The sequence below is a fragment of the Echinops telfairi genome, unplaced genomic scaffold (genome assembly GCF_000313985.2).
Source record: "Echinops telfairi isolate 266 unplaced genomic scaffold, ASM31398v2 ScPeMD7_70;HRSCAF=299, whole genome shotgun sequence".
Lineage (NCBI taxonomy): Eukaryota > Metazoa > Chordata > Mammalia > Afrosoricida > Tenrecidae > Echinops > Echinops telfairi.
The window spans coordinates 75628-95363 of NW_022103968.1; the positions used below are offsets into that span (position 1 = coordinate 75628).

Here is a 19736-nt window from a genome sequence, read left to right on the forward strand (position 1 = left end):
GGAAAATCTCATTAATCGCACAAGCTAGCAAAATTTTGCTGAAAATCCTACAACAATGATTGCAGCAGTACATTAACAGGGAGCTGCCAGAGGTTCCAGAAAGATCCAGAAGAGGACATGGAACAACGGATACCATTGCCAGTGTCAGATGGAGCTTTGCTGGAAGCAGAGATTACCAGAAACATGTTTACTATGTTTCATTAACTATGCCAAGGCGTTTGACTGTGCAGGTCATACAAACTACTGATAGCCTTGAGAGAACAGGAATCCCAGGACACTTCCCTGTGCTCATGTTGAACTGGTTCTTGAATCAAGAGGCAGTTTTGTGAACAGAATAAAAGAATACTGCTTGTTTAAAATCAGGAAAGATGTGCGTCAGGGTTGTATCCTCTCATCATATTTATTCAATCTGTGTGCTGAGCAAATAATCAGAGAAGTGGGAGCATATGAGGAAAAATGGGGCATCCGGTTTGGAGAAAGGGTTATTAACTACCTTAAATATGCAGATGACACACCCTTCCATGCTGAAAGAGAGGAAGGCTTGAAGCACTTCCTGATTGTGATCAAAGCTTGCAGCCTTCAGTATGGATTACAACTCAATGTAGGGAAAACGAAAATCCTTAGAACTGAACTAACAGGTAACATCATGGCAGCAAACAGAAAATATTCAAGACGAGGATTTCATCTGGCTTGTATCCACAATCAAAGCTCATGGCCGCAGCCTATAGCTTAAAAGATGCGTTGACTTGAGAAAATCTGCTGTATAAGACTTCTTTAGCGTATTGAAATGCAAGGCAGTTACTTTGAAGGCTAAGGCATGACTGATGAAAGCCTTGGTATGTGCTGTTGCCTCCCTTGCATGTGAAAAAAGAAGAATTGATGTGTTTGAACTGCGGTGTTGGTGACAAATATTGAAAGTACCCTAGACTGCTAAAAGGACAAACAAATCCATTTTGGAAGAAGTACAGCCAGAGTGCTCCTTAGAGAAAAAGATGGTGACACTATGTCTTACATACTTTGGACATGTCAGGAATGATCAGTCCTTGGAAAAGGATATCATGCTCGGTAAAGTCGAGGGGCAGTGGAAAAGAGGATGGTCCTCAACAGGATGGATTGACACATTGGCTGCAACAGTGGGCTCAAGCATGGGAACAATTGTAAGGATGGCTCAGAGCAGGGCAGTGTTTCATTCTGTTGTACAGATGATCACTATGGGTCACAACTGAATCAATGGCACCTCACAAGAACAACAATTTCTATTGACATAATGTGATAGAAATTATTTTTAGAGAGAGCTTGCAAGCCCACTGCCTTCAGCCATTAAATCAGATATTTTAAAAACACTATTAGGAATTGCCTGCCTGGAAAGACTTGTTTGTTTATTTGTTTGAAGAGAAGATAAAGTATAGGTAAGCCCCACCCAGTGCCTCGAGTGCCAGGACATTTGCATTTGAAAAGACATACAACTAGAACTGTTGGGAGACTAGGGGGGAAAAGTGGGGGTGACTTTGGCTTTTTGAATCTTGAACAAGCAGTTTGACTGTGCATGTGCCTAGGCTGGAACAATTTGTTCCATCAGAGACTCCCTCCCCTCCCCCACCACTTCCAGGACTGAAAGTTAAAGGGAGCCTTTGGGCAGCATGAAGTGCTTGCTAGGGGACCACCTGAATTCATATGTTGAATGGAAGTGATGGAACAATGGAGTAGCAATGGAGAGACTGGTTGAGTCTGGCCACTGACACTTGTAGACCTAGTTCATAGGGACTAGTGGAGAGACAGAGCAGGCAGGCTGCTGCAACATTTAAAGAGTTGTGTAGTACCTGAGCCTATGAGATGACCTCGCCTGAGGGGGGTAGGGTTGCTGAGAATTTGTGCACAGGCTGGTGATCTGAAGTGGGGGGAATCATGTGGAGAACTCTCTAACTTGCTACTGCACCCAGTGACCTAGTTTGGAATGGCTAGGACTGAGTTGACCAGAATCCAATCGGATGGGAAGCAACATGTTTGTCCCTGTGCACATTACTTGCTGACTTGATGGATTACCTGCTCTAGATTTGACTTTGCTTATGGATTCAGACACAGGGTTCCAACTGGAATGAAGATTCTTCACATCAGATAGCATGCTTGCCTACTCAAAGCACTTGGTTGATAGAAATGGGCAGTGTGGAAATTGGATACCCAAAATGGGGGGAGATAAAGGCATGAAGTGGCTGGTTAACAAATTCATGAGTGGAAGATGTTGATAGGATTAAAGGATTCAGTTGTGGATGTTCACAAAACTTCAATTGTTAGGCATAGAATATTTTTGTTTTGCTCACTTATGGAATATAATATTGAAATGAGGTTGGAGCATATTTGGTTGCACACATTTTAGTTGTAACCTTTTAGATGAAAACACGATTTTTAAAAATTGTCTTTGTTTAAAGATTTTGTATGGTTGAAGAGTTGTGTAAAGGTGTCAAGTTGAGAAGGGGTGGTCAGTGGCACTAGAGTCTACGTCAGATTGACCGTTTGTGAGTCTGTAACGATGGAGTCCAACCTATCGATTAAGTCATAGTCTGGTGACTGCTCCTTGCTGGTGAAACTAAATCCTCTCTGTTTGGAGAGAATACGGTTGTTTATGAAATGAATCCTAAAGAATTGACAAAACAAGTATTAGGAAAAAAATAAGATAAATTACCAAAGTTGCAGGATACAAGGTCATTTCTAAAAATCAATTGTATTTGGCCATACTAGCACCAAAACAATGAAAATTGGAAATCCACACAAAGGGAGCATTAAAATTAAACACATAAATTTAACAAAGTATGCAATATCTCTAATTGAAATTTTCAAAACATTGCTGAGAGATAGAAACAGGAGTCAATCATGGGGGTGGTAGGGTGGAGGAAGGAGGAGATAAAAGAGAGCTGATATCAAAGAGTTCAAGAAGAAAAAAAAGGTTTTGAGAATGATGGTGGTAGCAATTGTACAACCATGCTTGATCTAATGGAACTATGTATTGTTATAATATCTGTAAGGGTTCCTAATAAATTAATTTTTAAAGAAACACCGGAAGGCAAATAAATAGGTATACAATGTTCATGAATAAGAAGACAACATTATTAAAATGTTAAATTTCCCCTTATAACTCTTTGGATTAAACACAATTTTAATTATAATTCCTTAAGAATCTTTTTTAAAATAACAAAAGTAAACAATTTGATTCTAAAATTTCTACAGACATACAGTGGATCTAACATTGTCAAAATGGCCATGAACAAAGAAATTACCTTCGGGCAGGATTTACATAAAGCAAGTGATTTATTTTTTGGAACACTTTTGTTTTTTCATAAGACTAGACAATTAATGAGAACAGAATATTGTCTGACGATTTTTACTTTGATGAACATATGAAAAAATGTAATGACAAAAGAGAAGTACTTTCAATAACTTATATTGAAACAATTGGATGTGTGTGAGCGTGGGAGAATACTAATCTTCCTTGTTGCATCTTCCTTGCTTTTAATGATGAAAATTGGTCTATGATATGCTCAAAGTATATTTTTTCAGTTTCTTATCTTTCTATACTCAAAAGAGCAAGCTCACAGTCTGATCTGACCACAAGCCTTCAAATAAAAAGTTATTTGTTTTCCATAGCTGTGTTCTCACAGTTGTTGATGGAAACTAGGCTGTTAAATAGAAGATTTCCAGAGATGTCCAGGGCAGGGACCATGTTTTAGATATACCTCTGTTAGCAAATAGCACTGACAGTTCTTTTATAAATCAGCCTTCATCAAAATTACAACTTAAAAAAATTAATTAGTGAATTTATTCACCAACATACAATTCACATATCATACATTTCAATAGTTTAATCACATTCATCATAGTTGGGCAGCCACCACCGCTGTCAATTCCAGGGTATTTCTTCTTTCTTGTACTCAGTGGAGCTAGTTCTCCACTGCCCACCCACCTCCCCTGCTATGCTCCTTTGAAAATATTAATCCAATGGCTGTCTGTATGGGTTTATCTACCTATATAGGTTTCATACACAGAATAGCATGTGAAATCAAAACAAAACACCAACAGAGGCCAAACAACAGATGAAACAGAAAAACCTCAAGACACAAGGAAAATACTAAGAACTGGAACAAATAGGTACTGGATCAAGAGAGAGATAAAATGGCAAGGTGTCACATTTTGACCTAACTAAAATGGCAAGAATCCACCTAAAATATATTCTGTCTGATAACCAGGCCTTTCCCATCCCTGGTCCATAGTCAGGTTTTTTTTTCCTGAGACTTAGTCCTCATGGGGAACCCTACAGATGGATTTGACCATTCACTGTCATCCATAGCCCTCCGCAGACCAGGTGTTCAAAATTCAAGCTCTAATATCGTTCCCTTCTCTGGATTTAGTTTTTATTATTTAGAATTCTTGGATCACACAGGCTGGTATGCTTCTTTCATGTGGACGAAGCTGACGTCTCGTTAAGATAGCTGCTTGTGTAAGACAAGCCTCTAAGACCACAAATGCTATGCTTTCTGATAGTTGGGCACCATCATCTTTCTCCACCACACTTTTGTTTGGTGGCCACATCTTCAGAAAATCACCACTTTGGTTCACCCAAAAGGAACCCTGCCTGTGCACTTGGTTGTGTGGTGGGAAATAAACTGTGAAGTAGCTGTTCCAAGCCACCAGCCACTTTGCAAGTGAGACCTACGACTCTAACACCCCCTGGGAATGACTGGTGCCACTTAAGAATTCCCACTGACATGCTTATCAGAAAAGTAGTGTTTAAAACCACGACATAAACCTCTAGCCCCCAATGGTTGAAGTTTAGATTTAGACCAAACGTCAGTGAAGAGATGGAGCAGTTCGAGCCATGTGTTTTGGGAATGAGAGAAAACGGCACAGCCACTTTGGAAGATCCTTTCTTACAAAGGAAACATTTGATGTGAATTAGAAATAGCATCCCTGTGACTCAATAGCTTCGTTACTGGAATTTAGCAAATAGAAATAAAGATATGTATCCTCAAGAAGTCTTGATTGACCGTATTCATGGAAGCTTTCTTTATAGTCACCCAAATTTGTAAGCAATCCTAATATTCATCAACAAGAAAACATAGTTAAAAAACAGAATATAGGTATGGAAGGACTAAAATGCTGACACACAAAATAACATCAAAACTTAAACCATAAGGCATGCAAAATAAGCTGACACGTAAGAGAATATAATAATTTCATATAAGTGGAGTTTTAGAACAGATAAAGTAGTACATAACCACAAAAGTCTGATCTGTGTTTGAGTCTGGGGACCTGGGGAGGGCCTTAGTGGGGAGGGCCAGGTAAGAATATGTGGGGGTTATGGAATTGCCCTGCATCGCAACAAGTAATGAAATATAAATATTGTCAAAACATTTATAAATGTTCACAGAAGATTCATTCTTTCATGGAAATTTGCCTTAGAAACTGTAAACATAGTGCAAGTTCCAGTTATCAAGCTTGCCCAGATGCAGGGAAGATGCATTTGGGAGGAATCGCCCTTGAACATGTCCAGTGGTGGCATTCCCCGGGAGAAACCAGTGCAAAGGCCAGTGTGGCTGTAGCCGAAGAGCGTGAACGGAAGAACATAGATTCGCTCAGCCCCCTGCCTCTCTGGAAAAGCATTCCAGGTGCCCTTAACGCTCCCTAAGTCAGGGTCTTCCACCTGCACCCATTCTGCACCCCTTCTCCTTTGTCTGAGCTTGGCAGTTGTTCTTATCAGCAACTTTCTTTGGAGCGGATAGAAGGGAGAGAAATATTGCTTGAGTTCCCTTTGCAGGCAATGGCCCCATGAGGAGTCATCTACCCACTCTCTTGTTCATCCCACTTCACAGATGGGTCAGCTAAGGGTCAGGAGCAGGCAGAATTCAAGGTTAATTCAGTAGAACACCAATGAGACCAAGTCTGCTCACTGGAATTTCCTGGAAAGGTAATGAGCCCTTCCACTCAGGCTTGTTGGAATGACAGTGGGGATAAATTGAAGGCAAATACTTGGGAAGATGTATTAGAAGATGCCATGTGGCAAGGCTCCAAGGGTCACATCTGATGAGCACAGCTATTGACCAGGAGGACAAGCAAGAAACCCAGGCTATGAACAAAACATAAGAATACAGCTTTGAGTAAGCTCACTGGTGGAGAAAACAACCCTCCCCTCCCCTTCCCTTATCAGTGGTCACTCCTGGCTCATAGCACGTGGAGTGTTCATTTGTTCGGGATATGCTGCCATATAAGCATGTTCTCAACTTCACGTTGACTGTGAAGTCAGTGTCCTGTGGCCCCAATGGCAGCCTGAACTCTGGGAAGCAGGAGGACTCTCGCTCACCTTTGTGTCCAGTGGACGTCTGTGAGGGAAGCTCCACTGAGTGACCACAAGCTCTTTCCTGTGTCACCAGCAGGTCTCCCCGTGACAGTGTGTGGGCTGAGTTTCACTGGCCTTCAAGTAAACCTCCTGTTTCCAAGCCCTGGGGACCCTGGGGAGGCAAGCTCTCAGAGAACATGTTTGGGAGCAATTAACTGAGGCCCTTGGGTGCCTGACCAATGCTGTCTGCAAATTGGGTGTTGAAGAGAGTCAGCAGTTCCAGCTTCAGAATGCAAGATCAGGAGGGGCGCATCTCTGAAGACCCTCCCTCTAGCACATCTTCCCTGGTGATTGTCTTGGATGCATCACCATGGTGATTTCAAACATTCCTGCGTGGAAGCTTCCACTACCTTTCCAGCCAAGTCAAGGGAGTCTATTCTGTTTTCACTGGTGTTCTACTAATCACATCTCACATGAAACTTGTACCGAATCCTGTGGGTGTATCCCAAGATCATTTTTTAATCCATGTATGCGATTAGTAACTCCCCCTACATTTGAGCTTGCAGAATTCATTATAGTTCCCTTGTAATGATAAGTGATACAGAACACTCCCATTTGACTTTCAATTTTTGAAAATCTATACATCAAATTTTCATAGTTTACCCTTCTGAATGTTACTCCAAATTCTATAACTTTCTTCAATAAATGACATGTTTTGATCAAACATGTATCATTCAACTTTCTTCCCTTTTAAATTCACTTTAAAGAGAGATGCTCTTGTGGTGAGGTGCCATCAGGTTATTTTTGACTCAGCGGCAATCTGCACAGCGGGATGAAATACTGCCTGGCCCAGCACCACCCTCACAATGTTCCTATGCTAAGCCCACTGTTGCTGCCACTGGGTTCATCCACCTGGTGGTGGGATAGTTACCTTGATGAGAAAGAGTTAACATTGAATTTTACAAATTATGGTGGTGATAGTCACTGGTGCCACCACCACCTCCCTTACGACAGAGAGAGAATAGCCTCATCACTCCAGAGGGTCCTCTATGTCCTCTTGCTGCCAGTTTCACTTCCCTGCCTTGCTCTCTCCCGGCCACAGTACCACAAGTCGTATTCCTGAAACCTCATCCTGGCTTCTCTCCCTCTGGGATTTAAGGCAGAAGGAATGATACATGTTGTACTCTCTTGTGCTCACTTTTTTGTTTGATTAAACAATGTCTATGAGATTTATCTATATTTTATGTATTAGAAATTTTTCAATTTTATTACCAAGTAGCCTTTCATTGTATGAGTTTTCATGATTTTTCAAAGCCATTTACAAATTTTCACTATTTTTCAAAACCATTTACATATTGGCAAACATTGATTTGTTTCTAATTTTGAGCTATTATGAATGATGCTCTAAGCATTTTTATCCAGTCTTTGAATTGTTGTTGGTACATGGTCTGCTTTTATTTTGCTTTGGGGAGTAGAATTAATGAGTCACGAGGCAATAAAATGCCAAACTCTTTCCAAACAGAATGAGATAATCGTGTTGTATTTAAAAATTGATGATATTGTGAATTATACAGCTTGATGAAAAAACATTGAATTATCCTTGAATTAATAGAATAATCCCACCTGACATGACATGTCATCCTCTGCACATTATTGGATCTAATTTGGTAACATTTTTTTGAGGACGTTGGTCTGTTGTTTCCTTTCTTTACAATGTTTTGTCTGCATGTCAAGGCAATGCTAACTGCGTCAAATAGGCAAAGAAGGCTCTTAGTGCTTTTCTTTCCTGGAAGATGCCTGACAGAATTCTTATTATTCCCTCCTAAAGTATGTAGTAAGATATGCAAACGCACATGCTCATCTGTATGTACTTGAACGTACATACAATCTATTTTTGTTCTTGATTCACAATCTATTTTTAAAATAATTTGAGGGTTATGTTACATACACCCTTACCCTTCACCCTGCAATTACTATAGAGCACGTTTTCCAGAATCGGTGTATTTTCTTAAATTATGACAGTATAATAATCAAATGGCTATAAAATTCTACTGTGACAATTTTTTTCTTTCTTCAAATCAAAGATACCATTCTATAATCATCTGGCATATTTAAAGTATGATATTAAATGCATTGTCATTTTCATTTTTGTTCTTTTATACATAACATTTTTCACTTCAGGTTTCTCTAAGGATTCCTTATTATGCAGTGGGTTAGCCAGTGGGCTGCCACACTCAAGGTTGGCATGTCAGACTTACCAGCTGCTCCACAGAAGAAAGAGGAGGCTGTCTATTCCTGAAAATATTTAGTCTCATAAATTCTAATGGCAGCTCTCCTTTGTCCTGTTGAGGGTCACTATGTGTTGGGATTGACTCTACGGCAGTGGGTTCCTTGTTTGTTCTTTGGTTCAAATAGCTATATTGAGATACATGGGCATGAGTAAAAAAGTATTGCAGCAAAAGAATGGAAACCTTTATTGAAAAAACAGCAAAATGTGAACCTATTGTTTGTCCACATAGCCACATAACCATCTAAGTGGTTATACTTTTATTGGCAGTATTCTCTCTCTCTCTCTCTCTCTCTCTCTCTGTCTATCTCTCTCCCCCTCCCCCTCCCCTCTGAGAATTCTGTGCTCTTTGATTTATACCACGTCAACATGGCAGTTTAGGCCTCCTGGGTGACTCCAATTGTGTTCCTTTAGTGTTCCTTATTGGGTGACAAAAAGAAGTCTGAAAGGGAAAGATTAAGGCTCGGGGTTGCATAGAGTAAGTTTTGTCAATGGGATCCTTGCAGGAAAACCATGGCTGCCCTAGAAGCCTGAACAGGTGTATTATTGTGATCGAAAACCATTCTTAGGTGCAACATCCTGGCCTTTCCTTCACCAGTGCAGTTTTCATAAGACTTCTTCCTAGTAAGCATTCTTCAATTTCATGTGTCCTTTGAGCAAATCTACCAGGATTACCCCTTGTGAACCCCAAGCAGTCCTGATAACTTTCTGTACGGATTTCTCTGTTTGGGATTTCACCTGCCCTGCACACCCCCCTTGGATTGGGCTTTGCTCTTTGGTTCATGTTGGTGCATTCAAGACCTTGGTTAGAATTCATGCCGTAACCATGTCTTCATTAGGGTCGCTCTTCCTCGGGAGACTGATGGAAAGGTCCGGTCTTCGAGCTCACCCACCTTCCTGCCGTGTTTTTGACACGCATCAAGGTGAAAGCTTTTGAATCCAAGGTATTAATTTAAGTTGAAAATGTCAAACCACGTGAGATTCTAAGTTCAGTAACTGTTGCCTCAATGGTGATTCTAAGGTTGTCTTCCATAAGTTTCTGGACCTCAGCCACTATCCTCATTTCGCAAAGCTGATAATCTTCCTTTTTTCTTGGCTCATTTTTAAGGTCTCCCAACCTTCCTTGTTCAAATCTGTATTGCTTTTGTGGTTGCTTTACATTTACAATTTCTGTTTTAGGATGAGTAAAATTTTTCCATGACAAGTACTTAGAAACAGTTAATAAATGTGTTCACATTCATTTTTTGATACACATCTTTAAGTTTTGTAGATAAATAGTAGTTCTTCACATAGTCCAGCTTCGGAGTTACTTGCTAAGGGCATTGATTGGATAAGTATGTTGAACAAGTAAAACCCTGATGGAAACCTCTCCTGATTTGAAACTCCCCAAAGCCCTGGTCCTCTTCTAACGGCTGCCTCGTGGTGTCTGTATGAGTAGAGGTCCTGCATGCACACAGCGACGTGTTTGGGGACTCTCATTCTTCATGATTTCATCCATAATGTATCAAGATCTATGTAGTATTAAATTAAAAGTGGCGCAGAGGGAGGTGGGTGGGGTGCCAGCCCCACCCGCTGCTAGAACTCACTGGTTCAGTAATACTACTTCTGGGTTCAGTAATACACAATTGTACGGTTGAGATATATAAATATTATATTAAAGTCATCGAGAGCATGAGAGATATTACAATAATACAGTCAGACATGTTACATGGTAGCATTGCTCACCTCAGCCCAGCTTGGTGGTCCACGTGGAGAGAGGGGGAAGGGAAGGAGGGCAAGGGAACAAGGGAGAGGGGGAAGGGAGGGGAGTGACCAGGGAGTGAGCAGCAAGGAGGTCAGAGTCCGAGAGCTCTATATTGCTGACCCACGCCTATATGCCTTTTGGGGGCATGCCAGACCACTAATTACAGGTAGAGACATACGTCACAGGGAGGGCCTGCACTATAGGTTACACAGTAATGAGGGGGTGGTCTAGGGGATGGTCTCTGGGTCTCCATAGGAACCATTATCAGTAGGGTCCAAACTCCACCTACAGGAGCCTGTCCATTATCCCCAGCGGCAGGGAGCAGGCCCACCCCTGTGGTCGGATGAGACAGCAGTCTGGCAACTGATTGCCCTCAGTGGGGGGAATGCCTGCTCATCTGACCTCCCCCCACAGATCTACACAGTCAGATGCCTTTGTATACTTAATGAAACAGAAAGAAACATTGTTTGGGTCCTCTCTGATTACAGCCAAGATCCATCTGGTATCAGCAATGATACCCTTATTTCAATCGCCTCCTTGGGTCGTGGGTTGAATTTATGGCAGCTTCATGCTAATGTGCTGCTGGATCCACTTTTGAATGATCTTCAGCATAATTTTACTTCCTTTAGATATAATTTGATATTTTCCCACGATTTTTTACCTTTTTTTTTTTTTTGGTAATGAGCACAGACATGAATCTTCCCATATGAGCTTGATACTGCAATTTGAAATTTCTTGGCGTACATGCCTAAACTTTTCCAGAGTTTGATTCATTTATTCAAAGGTTGTAATTAGTATTCCATAAATTCCTAAAGTCTGGGTTCTGTTGAACACCTTCGGTGCTGCTTGGATTTCTTCTGTCAATTCCATCAGTTTTTTATTGTGATGGTTCGGTTTTATGTCAATTTCTACCAGCAGGAAAGTGTAGAGGTGGAGTCCAACCTATCAATCAAAGGACATCCTGATGGTGTCTCCTTGGGGGTGGGGCTTTTTATAGGGAGACACTGGCAAACTTTGTTTCTCTCTTGCCCTTCATCCTTCCTGCTTGATTAGATTCTGTGAGTCTCCAGCTATGGCTCTATGTGGGCCACCAAACCTGGGAGCAGTCAGCACCCTGATATGTTCCCATTGACCTTGGATCCTTACAGCTCTGCATCCACTGGACTGTGATCTCCCTGCTTACCTTCCACTTCTCTGTGGCCTCAGTCTACAGCTACTTAGGCCTGAAGAGAGCCCCGGCTAGCATTGGACCCATGAACTTGAATTCGGTTGAGCTGGGAAGCCTTTTTACTATAATAATACTTCTTCATATTAAGTTCTTTCTTCTACATGAGTATGAGCTTTGTTACCACTGGTTTTGTTTCTCTAGATGACTCCGTCGAATACATCACCTTGTTCCTGAGAGTGGCTAATTCTTCAAATGGCTGAACCCACACCAATGTTTTGGGGTGTCGTGACTCTGGATTTCTTCCATCTTCTTTTGATGTTTCCCGCTGAATTTAATATTCTGTCCACAGAATCCTTCAATATTGCAACTTCTTCAATATAGAAATCCTTTAATATTCTCTTCAGTTCTTTTATCTAGAGAAATGCTGAGCATGTTCTTCCTGTCTGGTTTTCAAACGCCAGATATTTTCAAATTTCTTTATACGTTACATAGTATTCTGAACTGTCTTTTAAAATCTTATGTCCAACTGTTTTAATTCATCATTTCCTCAAGTCACTTTAGCTACTCTACATTCAAGAGCAAATTTCAGAGGCTCTTGTGAGATCCATCTTGGTCATTTCTTTGCTTCCTGCTTAATGATCATTTGCTTTCTTCGTGTCTGCTGTTCTTGATGTCATCTCCCAACTTGTCTTGTCTTTGGTCATTAGTGTTTAATGTGCCAACTCTATTGCTGAGATAGTCCCCAAATTCAGATGTGTTAAGCTCACAGATGCATTTTGACTCTTGTAGACTTGTCTAAAGGGTTTTGTTTTTTCTTTAACAACGAATGGATCAGGTGATCTTTAATCCCATATGGATCAGGTGATCTTAAATCCCATACAACTCTGAGCTGGACAATCCAGCTTTTATGAAATGGGATTGAAAGGATTTCATAAAAGGTCCTTGAAAAAATTGGTGCAGCTGTAACCAAGGGTCTGTATTGGCTGCAAATGGGACCTGGGAGTATGGGTCCTTTCATGCAACACTCAGAGGGCATGTGGAGATCTGGGGTGGGGACTGTTCCAAAAAGGTGATGGGGAGAGTAGTGGACCAAGAGCCTGGCTCCCAGGAAGGGTCTCTAATGCTTGTAGGGATGCTGGTCCAGGACTGAAGGGTGTGTCCTGGAGACATAGAGTCTGCTGAAGGTAGGAGTGGAATACAGGAACTCACATGAGGAAAACACACCACTCAAGAAGGGAAATGATCATTTAGCTCCCAACTGTATGAAGACAGCTTATTAAGAAAACATAGGATGACAGGACTCCCAGACACAGGATGGCTATGGGATCCCACACTCAGACTGGCCACTCTGTGGTATAGTCACTAAGGCACCAATGACTACCTCGGTGTACTCTCAGACAGACTGTGGGAGCCCCTGTGGCAGGGACATAATTGAGACCCCTGGATCATCTGTGAAAGACCAACAGACAGAGATGGGTTAGAAGGAACTCAGACACCCTGGAAGAAAAAAGACCCTTAGAGTTCACAGTCAGGCGGGAACCCAGGGACAGAAGGAGAGCGGGGGCTTGTGTTAGTCAGGGTAGACTAGAGAAACAAATCCAGAGGGACTCATATGTGTATAGGAAAGAGCTTTATATACAAGAGCAATTCAATATTGAGAAAACACCCAGCCCAGTCCAGAACAAGCCCATAAGTCTGATAATAGCCCATATGTCCAATACCAATCTATAAAGTCCTCTTCAGAAACACATGCAATGACACCAAATGCAGGAAGATCACAGGCCAGTGGGTGGGAAGTCTTGTGGATCCAGTGGCATTGTAAGCATCTCAGCACTGGCAGGGTCCTCCACGTGGCTCCTACAGTTCCCAGGGCGTGGGGTCTATCAGCATAGTGCCATGTGTCTTGTCAGTAGAGTCTCTCAGGGAGTGAGCAGAGAGAGAGTCTACTACCTCCAAAGAGGATATACAGTAATTCCCAGAACCCTCAGGGAAAGGCCATGCCCACACAGAGGCCTCATTGGCTATACAATGATTGACAAGCTAGACTCCACCCCTTAGCTAATAATCCTCTCAAGTTGATGACAGAATACATAACTACCACAGGGCTGTAATCCTAAAGGGAGAGGATGAGCCTCTGCCCAATAGAGGTCATATCCAAATATACAGACTGAGTAGGACAGGGGTCCAGGCGGTGCTGAGGGCGGGAGTGGGCAGTCAGGTGCAGGTGTGGGCAATGAGGTACAGGTGTGGGCAGTTAGGTGCAGGTGTGGGCAGTGAGATAAAGAACTGGGAAGTGAGGTGAAGGAGTGGGCAGTGAGGTGCAGGTGCCCATGGGTTAGTGCTTGGGGCATGGGTAGCAGAAACAACTAAGGAAGAATTGGATCCAGGAAAGACAGGAATTTTCAGGGGGCATGGGCCACACTGAGCAGTCACCTTGGGGAGCTCTGCTCCGTACATCTATGTGCCCTGGGACAGTGTGTGGTGTGCTATCTGCCACAAGTCCAAGCTTACCAGCCACCTGTCCATCTGCACCCCAACTGGGACCTACAGCTCAGGTCTGGCATCCACGTGCAGGAGACATGAACAGAGAATGACTTGGGCTCTGGGGTCACCTTCGGCAGAAGGGCAGAAGCTTGGCCAGGGCTCGTTGGACCTCAGCATTCCGCAACGTGTAGATGAGCGGGTTCAGGGTGGGACTCAGTGCAGTATACAGCACTCCAGCCACTTTGCTCCTCTCGGGGCTGTAGCTGGAGGCTGGGCTGACGTAGGCATAGAACACAGCCGTGTAGTACACACAGACCACAATGAGGTGTGAGGAGCAGGTGGAGAAGGCGCGGTTCCTTGAGGCTTCCTCATTCCCCACTATCTTGATCCCAGTGCTGCTTCTCAATGGAGACTAGTCTGGAGTCTGTACACAGGTATAGATAAGAGATGGGAGCTCACAACACGTGGAATCCAGGAATGGGACTAGCAATACCAGAAGGGCAGGGGGAGGGGAAGGAAGAGGAGGGGAGAGAGAGAGAACGGATCACAATGATTGACACATAACCATACACCACCACATCCTCCAGGGGGAAGAACAACAGAAAATATGGGGGAAGGGAGACAGCGATCGGTGTGAGATGAAAATAATAATAATTTATAATCTATCAAGGGGTCATGGGGAGAGGGGAAAAAGAGGAACTGATAGTCAGGGCTCAATAGAAAGTAAATGTCTCAAAAAGAATGACAACATATGTACAAACATGCCCGATGCAATCTTTGAAATAAGAGTTGTAAGAGCCCACAACAAAATGATCTTTTAATAAAAATAAAATTTAAATGCCCATAAATAAATAAATGATGAGTAAATATTACTAAAAACTTTAATCTGAAAATTTAACGACTTAGATTGGTTGGACAATTCCCTGGGACACAAAAGCTATCTCACACAGATAGAAAGGTTTGCTTTGTATTTCACTTGACCGGTAATGCAAGTCGTGCCAGGTCCCCACCAGCGAGTCTGTCTCTGGAGACACAGGAAAATATCCTGCAGTTCAAAAAACTTCACAATGGGAAAGGAAAGGTAATTAAAGTTTGTGAGAGAAACTGAAAATTAAGTATAAATGTTGAATGAGATGTTTCAAATAGTATATGCATCCTAATACAGTGAAAACACTAACTTTTAAAAATCTTTTTATTGGGGGTTCATACAACTCTTATCACAATCCATACATCCATCCATTGTATGTCAAGCACATTTGTACATTTGTTGCCCTCATCATTCTCAAAACATTTGCTTCCTACTTAAGCCCTTGGTATCAGCTCCTCATTTTTCCCCTTCCTCCCCACTCCCCGTCCATCATGAGCTCATTATAATTTATAAATTATTATTGTTTTGTCATATCTTACACTGGCCGATGTCTCCCTTCACCCACTTTTCTTTTGACCATTCCCCAGGGAGGAGGTTATATGTAGATGCTTGTAATCAGTTCCCCCTTTCCAGCCTCTGGTATCACCACTCTCAGCACTGGTCCTGAAGGGATCATCTCTCCTGGATTCCCTGTGTTTCCAGTTCCTATCTGTACCAGTGCACATCCTCTGATCTAGCTGGATTTGCAAGGTAGAATTGGGATCATGATCGGGGGTGGGAAGCATTTAAGAACTAGGGGAAAGTTGTATGTTTCATCATTGTTACACTGCACCCTGTGAAAACAAAGTGGGTACATAAGCAAACGTGGTGAAGAAAGCTGATGGTGCCCGCCTATCAAAAGGTATAGCATCTGGGGTCTTAAAGGCTTGAAGATAAACAAGCAGGCATCTAGATCAGAAGCAACAAAGCCCACATGGAAGAAGCACACCAGCCTGTGTGATCATGAGGTGTCAAAGGGATCAGGTATCAGGCATCAAAGTACAAAAAAATCAAATAATTGTGAATGAGGGGGAGTGAAGAGTGGGGACCCAAAGCCCATCTGTAGGTAACTGGACATCCCCTTACGGAAAGGTCATGGGGAGAAAACGAGCCAGTCAGAGTGCAGTGTAGCCACGATGAAAGCATTAACTTTTAAGGTGAAGTTAAGGCAAACTCATTACCGTGGAAGAATGAACATTTTCAGAGCTGTCCCTCCTGCCCTGGGGGTAGTTGCATCCTCGGACTGATATGGGGGATACCACAGCCTGAGTTTGACCTCGAATATGTTCACATGAAGCAACAGCCCTTGGGAAATAGCTCGTTGTCTGTGGGAAGGAGAGACTAGATGGATGGTCGGCATCTCTGGCTTAAAATTATTCTTTGTCTTTCGGGGATGGTCAGCAAAGGAAGATTTAAGAAAATATAAAGTGATAACTGAAAAGCTAAAAGCAATTGAATTTATACTACCAAGATTTTGATAATATCATTAAAACAATAGAGATCATATAAATGCTGTCATAATTCTGATCATTTGACCATGTTTCAAGGCATCTGAGACTTTTAAAAGACTTTAAAATGGTCCGGGCGCTGAGGCAGCTGGGAAGATGGCGGTGGGGACCACTGCATTGATGGCTTGGGCACTTTGTCAGATCTTGGCTTGGGCAACTGTTTCTTTCAGTCCCCGCGGAGGCCTCGGCGCTTTCCTAGCATGGAAGCCAGAATGGGCACCACGTTGGTTCCCAGATACATACTTGGTTTGGAGTTAACATTTTCAAACTTTGATAATCAGTCTGTTAAGTACCATTGAGTGATAGCAACCCCATGAGACACGCTGGACCTCCCTCCAGGGCTCCCCTGGCCGTCGTCAGGGTGCCATGGGTCCTGACCACTGGACTTCTGGCTTGCAGGCAGGGCATCACTCTCTTTCCGGAATCTAACAGAGTTTCCAGGCCTGGCTTCTACGCAGCTGAAAGACAAAAGTCCAGGCATTGTCTTCATCGCTGACTCTCTCTAAAGCAGTGGTTCTCAGCCTGTGGGTCATGACCCCTTTGGGGGTCGAATAAACCTTTCACAGGGCTCTCCTAAGACCATCGGAAAACACATAAATATTTCTCAACATATAATTACATATTGTTTTGTGATTAACCACTATGATTTAATTTATGTTCAATTCGTAACAATGAAAATACATCCTGCACATCAGATTCATAATACAATTTATATTACGATTCATAATAGTAGCAAAATTACAATTATGAAGTAGCAACGAAAATAATTGTATGGTTGTGGGTCACCACCACATGAGGAACTGAATGAAAGGGTCCCAGAGCAAAAGCTCTGGCGGTGAGGGGTTTGCCCATCTCTAGGTCACTCACGCCTGTATGCGGTTTGATGATGCGGGACTTGGACAATCAGATGGCGTTTCAGAGGAATGCACAGTGGGGAGATGGAGGAAAGATGCTCTTTCTGCATTTGATGAGTTAGCTGAGGTGCCACAAAGACTCGTTGGATGCAGTCCAGGTGGACGGTCTGTGCTCCATACTGCCATGGCCCGGCCGGAAACATGGCCGCTCTTACTGGGGAGGCTGCTTCTCCAGATAGTTTTGCGACAAGCTTCCATCAGCTTTCTCCTGAGGTGGAAAGGAAATAGAGATGAAAGGCAAGTGGTCAATACCAACGAAGCCTAGTGAAGGAGGAGCCTGTTGCCTTCAGGACAGTTTCCTTGAAGACACAGGGCCCCACTGCCTGCTACCGAGCCCCATCCCTGTGACTGCCCAGACGCTGAATCCGCGGCATGAAGCATGGCCTGGAGCCCCACAGACCTCCACGCAGGCTGTTGCGGGAGCTCTCAGCACAGACGTGGACGGCAGCCTCCGGAAGAGTGACCACTGCATGGAGGGAAAGGTGACATTGAGCTTCTTGTTGCTACTATCGATGACTTAATTGACACAACATCATCTTGAATTATGCTATGGCATAGAGAAATATTTTAAGGTGTAGTTGGTTAGAACCACATTCTTAGTTGGCATGCAACTATTACATTCAGAAAAGAGAAGAAATATTTTCCCTTATCTGTATTATGTAAATATCCATTTAACATTTATTTAATGGTGTATTTGCACAAATGATACAAATTGTGAAGAAAATAAATTACTTCTTTCTTCAAAACAAATAAATAAAAGAATCCTAAATATTTTTTGTAATCAACATATGAAATTTGATTAAATGAGTTTTAGATAATTTTCAATGTCTAAGAAAATGTAAGATACAAAATGCATATTTTAATTTATTAGTGGTATAGGCAGTGCTTACGACTTACTAGAACTTTAGAAAATGTATATGAACAACAAATGAGATATTAAACACAATCTATTGTCCTCTAATTCCAAGAGCCATATGGATGAGAGCCCTGATCTCCCAATGGCCTGCTTGTGTGGACAATTCACCCGTTGGCTGAGGGTTCTCCCCGGGGAAATGCCAGTCCTTCGAGTGAGTCTTTCTTCTCGGGTTAGTCATTTACTGGAACGAGGAACGAGTTTCTTAAGGGCAGCTTTAAACTCCTTGTTCCTCAGCGTGTAGATGAGGGGATTCAGAGTAGGCGTCACGATGGTGTAGAGGACAGCGACGGCCTTGTCCACGAGTCCAGCGGAGCCCAGGACCGGTCGGACGTAAGTGTAGAGCACAGTGGAGTAGTACAAGGTGACCACAACAAGGTGGGAGGAGCAGGTGGAGAAGGCGCGGCGCTTGCCCTCAGCTGAGCGGATGCGCAGGATACTGGAGATGATGCAACCATAGGACACCATGGTCAGCAGGAAGTTCAGGCCCGACAGGAACATGTCTGCAGTGATGGTCAGCACGTCATTGAGGAAGGTCGGGCTGCAGGACAGCTGCAGCACAGGCGGGATCTCACAGAAGAAATGTGCGATGAGGTTGGGGCCGCAGAAGGTCAGCCGCAGGACCAGGCCAGTCAGCAGAAAGGCATTGAACATGCCTGTGGACCACACAAAGGCTGCCAGGGCCACACAGGCCCTGCTGCTCATGAGGGAGCTGTAGTGCAGGGGCCGGCAGATGGCCAGGTAGCGGTCATACGCCATGGCAGTGAAGAGCAACAGCTCAGAGCTCAGCGACCAGGTGAAGAAAAACATCTGGCTGAGGCAGCCTCCAAAGGAGATGGTGCTGTCTGCAACCAGGCTCTGCAGCACCTTGGGCAGGATGGACGAGGTGCAGACCATGTCCAGCACAGCCAGGTTGACCAGGAAGAAGTACATGGGGGTGTGCAGGTTAGGGCTGCGCTGGATGGCTGCAATGATCAGGCCGTTCCCTGCCAGAGCCACTGTGAACAGGGTGAAAAAGAGGCAGAAGAGGGCCCCCTGCAGCCACGGGTCCTGGGTGAAGCTCTGCAGGATGAACACGCTCACCGTGTGGTTCCCCGCGGCCATGGGAGACGGTTGGGCTGCATCTGGTGGACCCCTCGCTGAGGGCCACTTCCTAGGCAGGAGCTGATGGATTGGTTTCTAGCTGAGAAACACAAAGGGGGCAGCTTCAGTAAGTGAGAGGCCCTGGAGAGGGGTTGTGGGCGTTGTCAAGGCCCCACTTGAGTTCCTGTCTCATTCATTAGGAGACAACACAAGCAGGGGGAGGCAGGTGCAGTGATGGGTCAGCACCGAGCATGTTGACGGCCCTGCATCTGTAGGTGCTAGATCATGACCTGGCCGCACCATCTCCAGAGAGAAGGGTGTCCTGTGGAAGCGACTTCCTCCACCTTACCCAAGAGGCCGAGAGAGGAGGGTGTGGCCAGTGTGCGCAGGTGCCAGACACACT

The 19736-nt window shown here is 43.6% G+C and overlaps 1 protein-coding gene across 1 annotated transcript; it reads right to left on the reverse strand.

Moving 5' to 3' along the window:
- Window positions 1-14132: 14132 nt before the first annotated feature.
- Window positions 14133-19354, reverse strand: LOC101645789 (olfactory receptor 13A1-like). The gene is made up of 2 exons (XM_004714416.1): window positions 18660-19354; window positions 14133-14364 (listed from the first exon to the last, which is right to left on the reverse strand). Exons 1-2 carry the CDS (start codon window positions 19352-19354, stop codon window positions 14133-14135), a joined length of 927 nt encoding a protein of 308 aa, XP_004714473.1.
- Window positions 19355-19736: the final 382 nt, after the last annotated feature.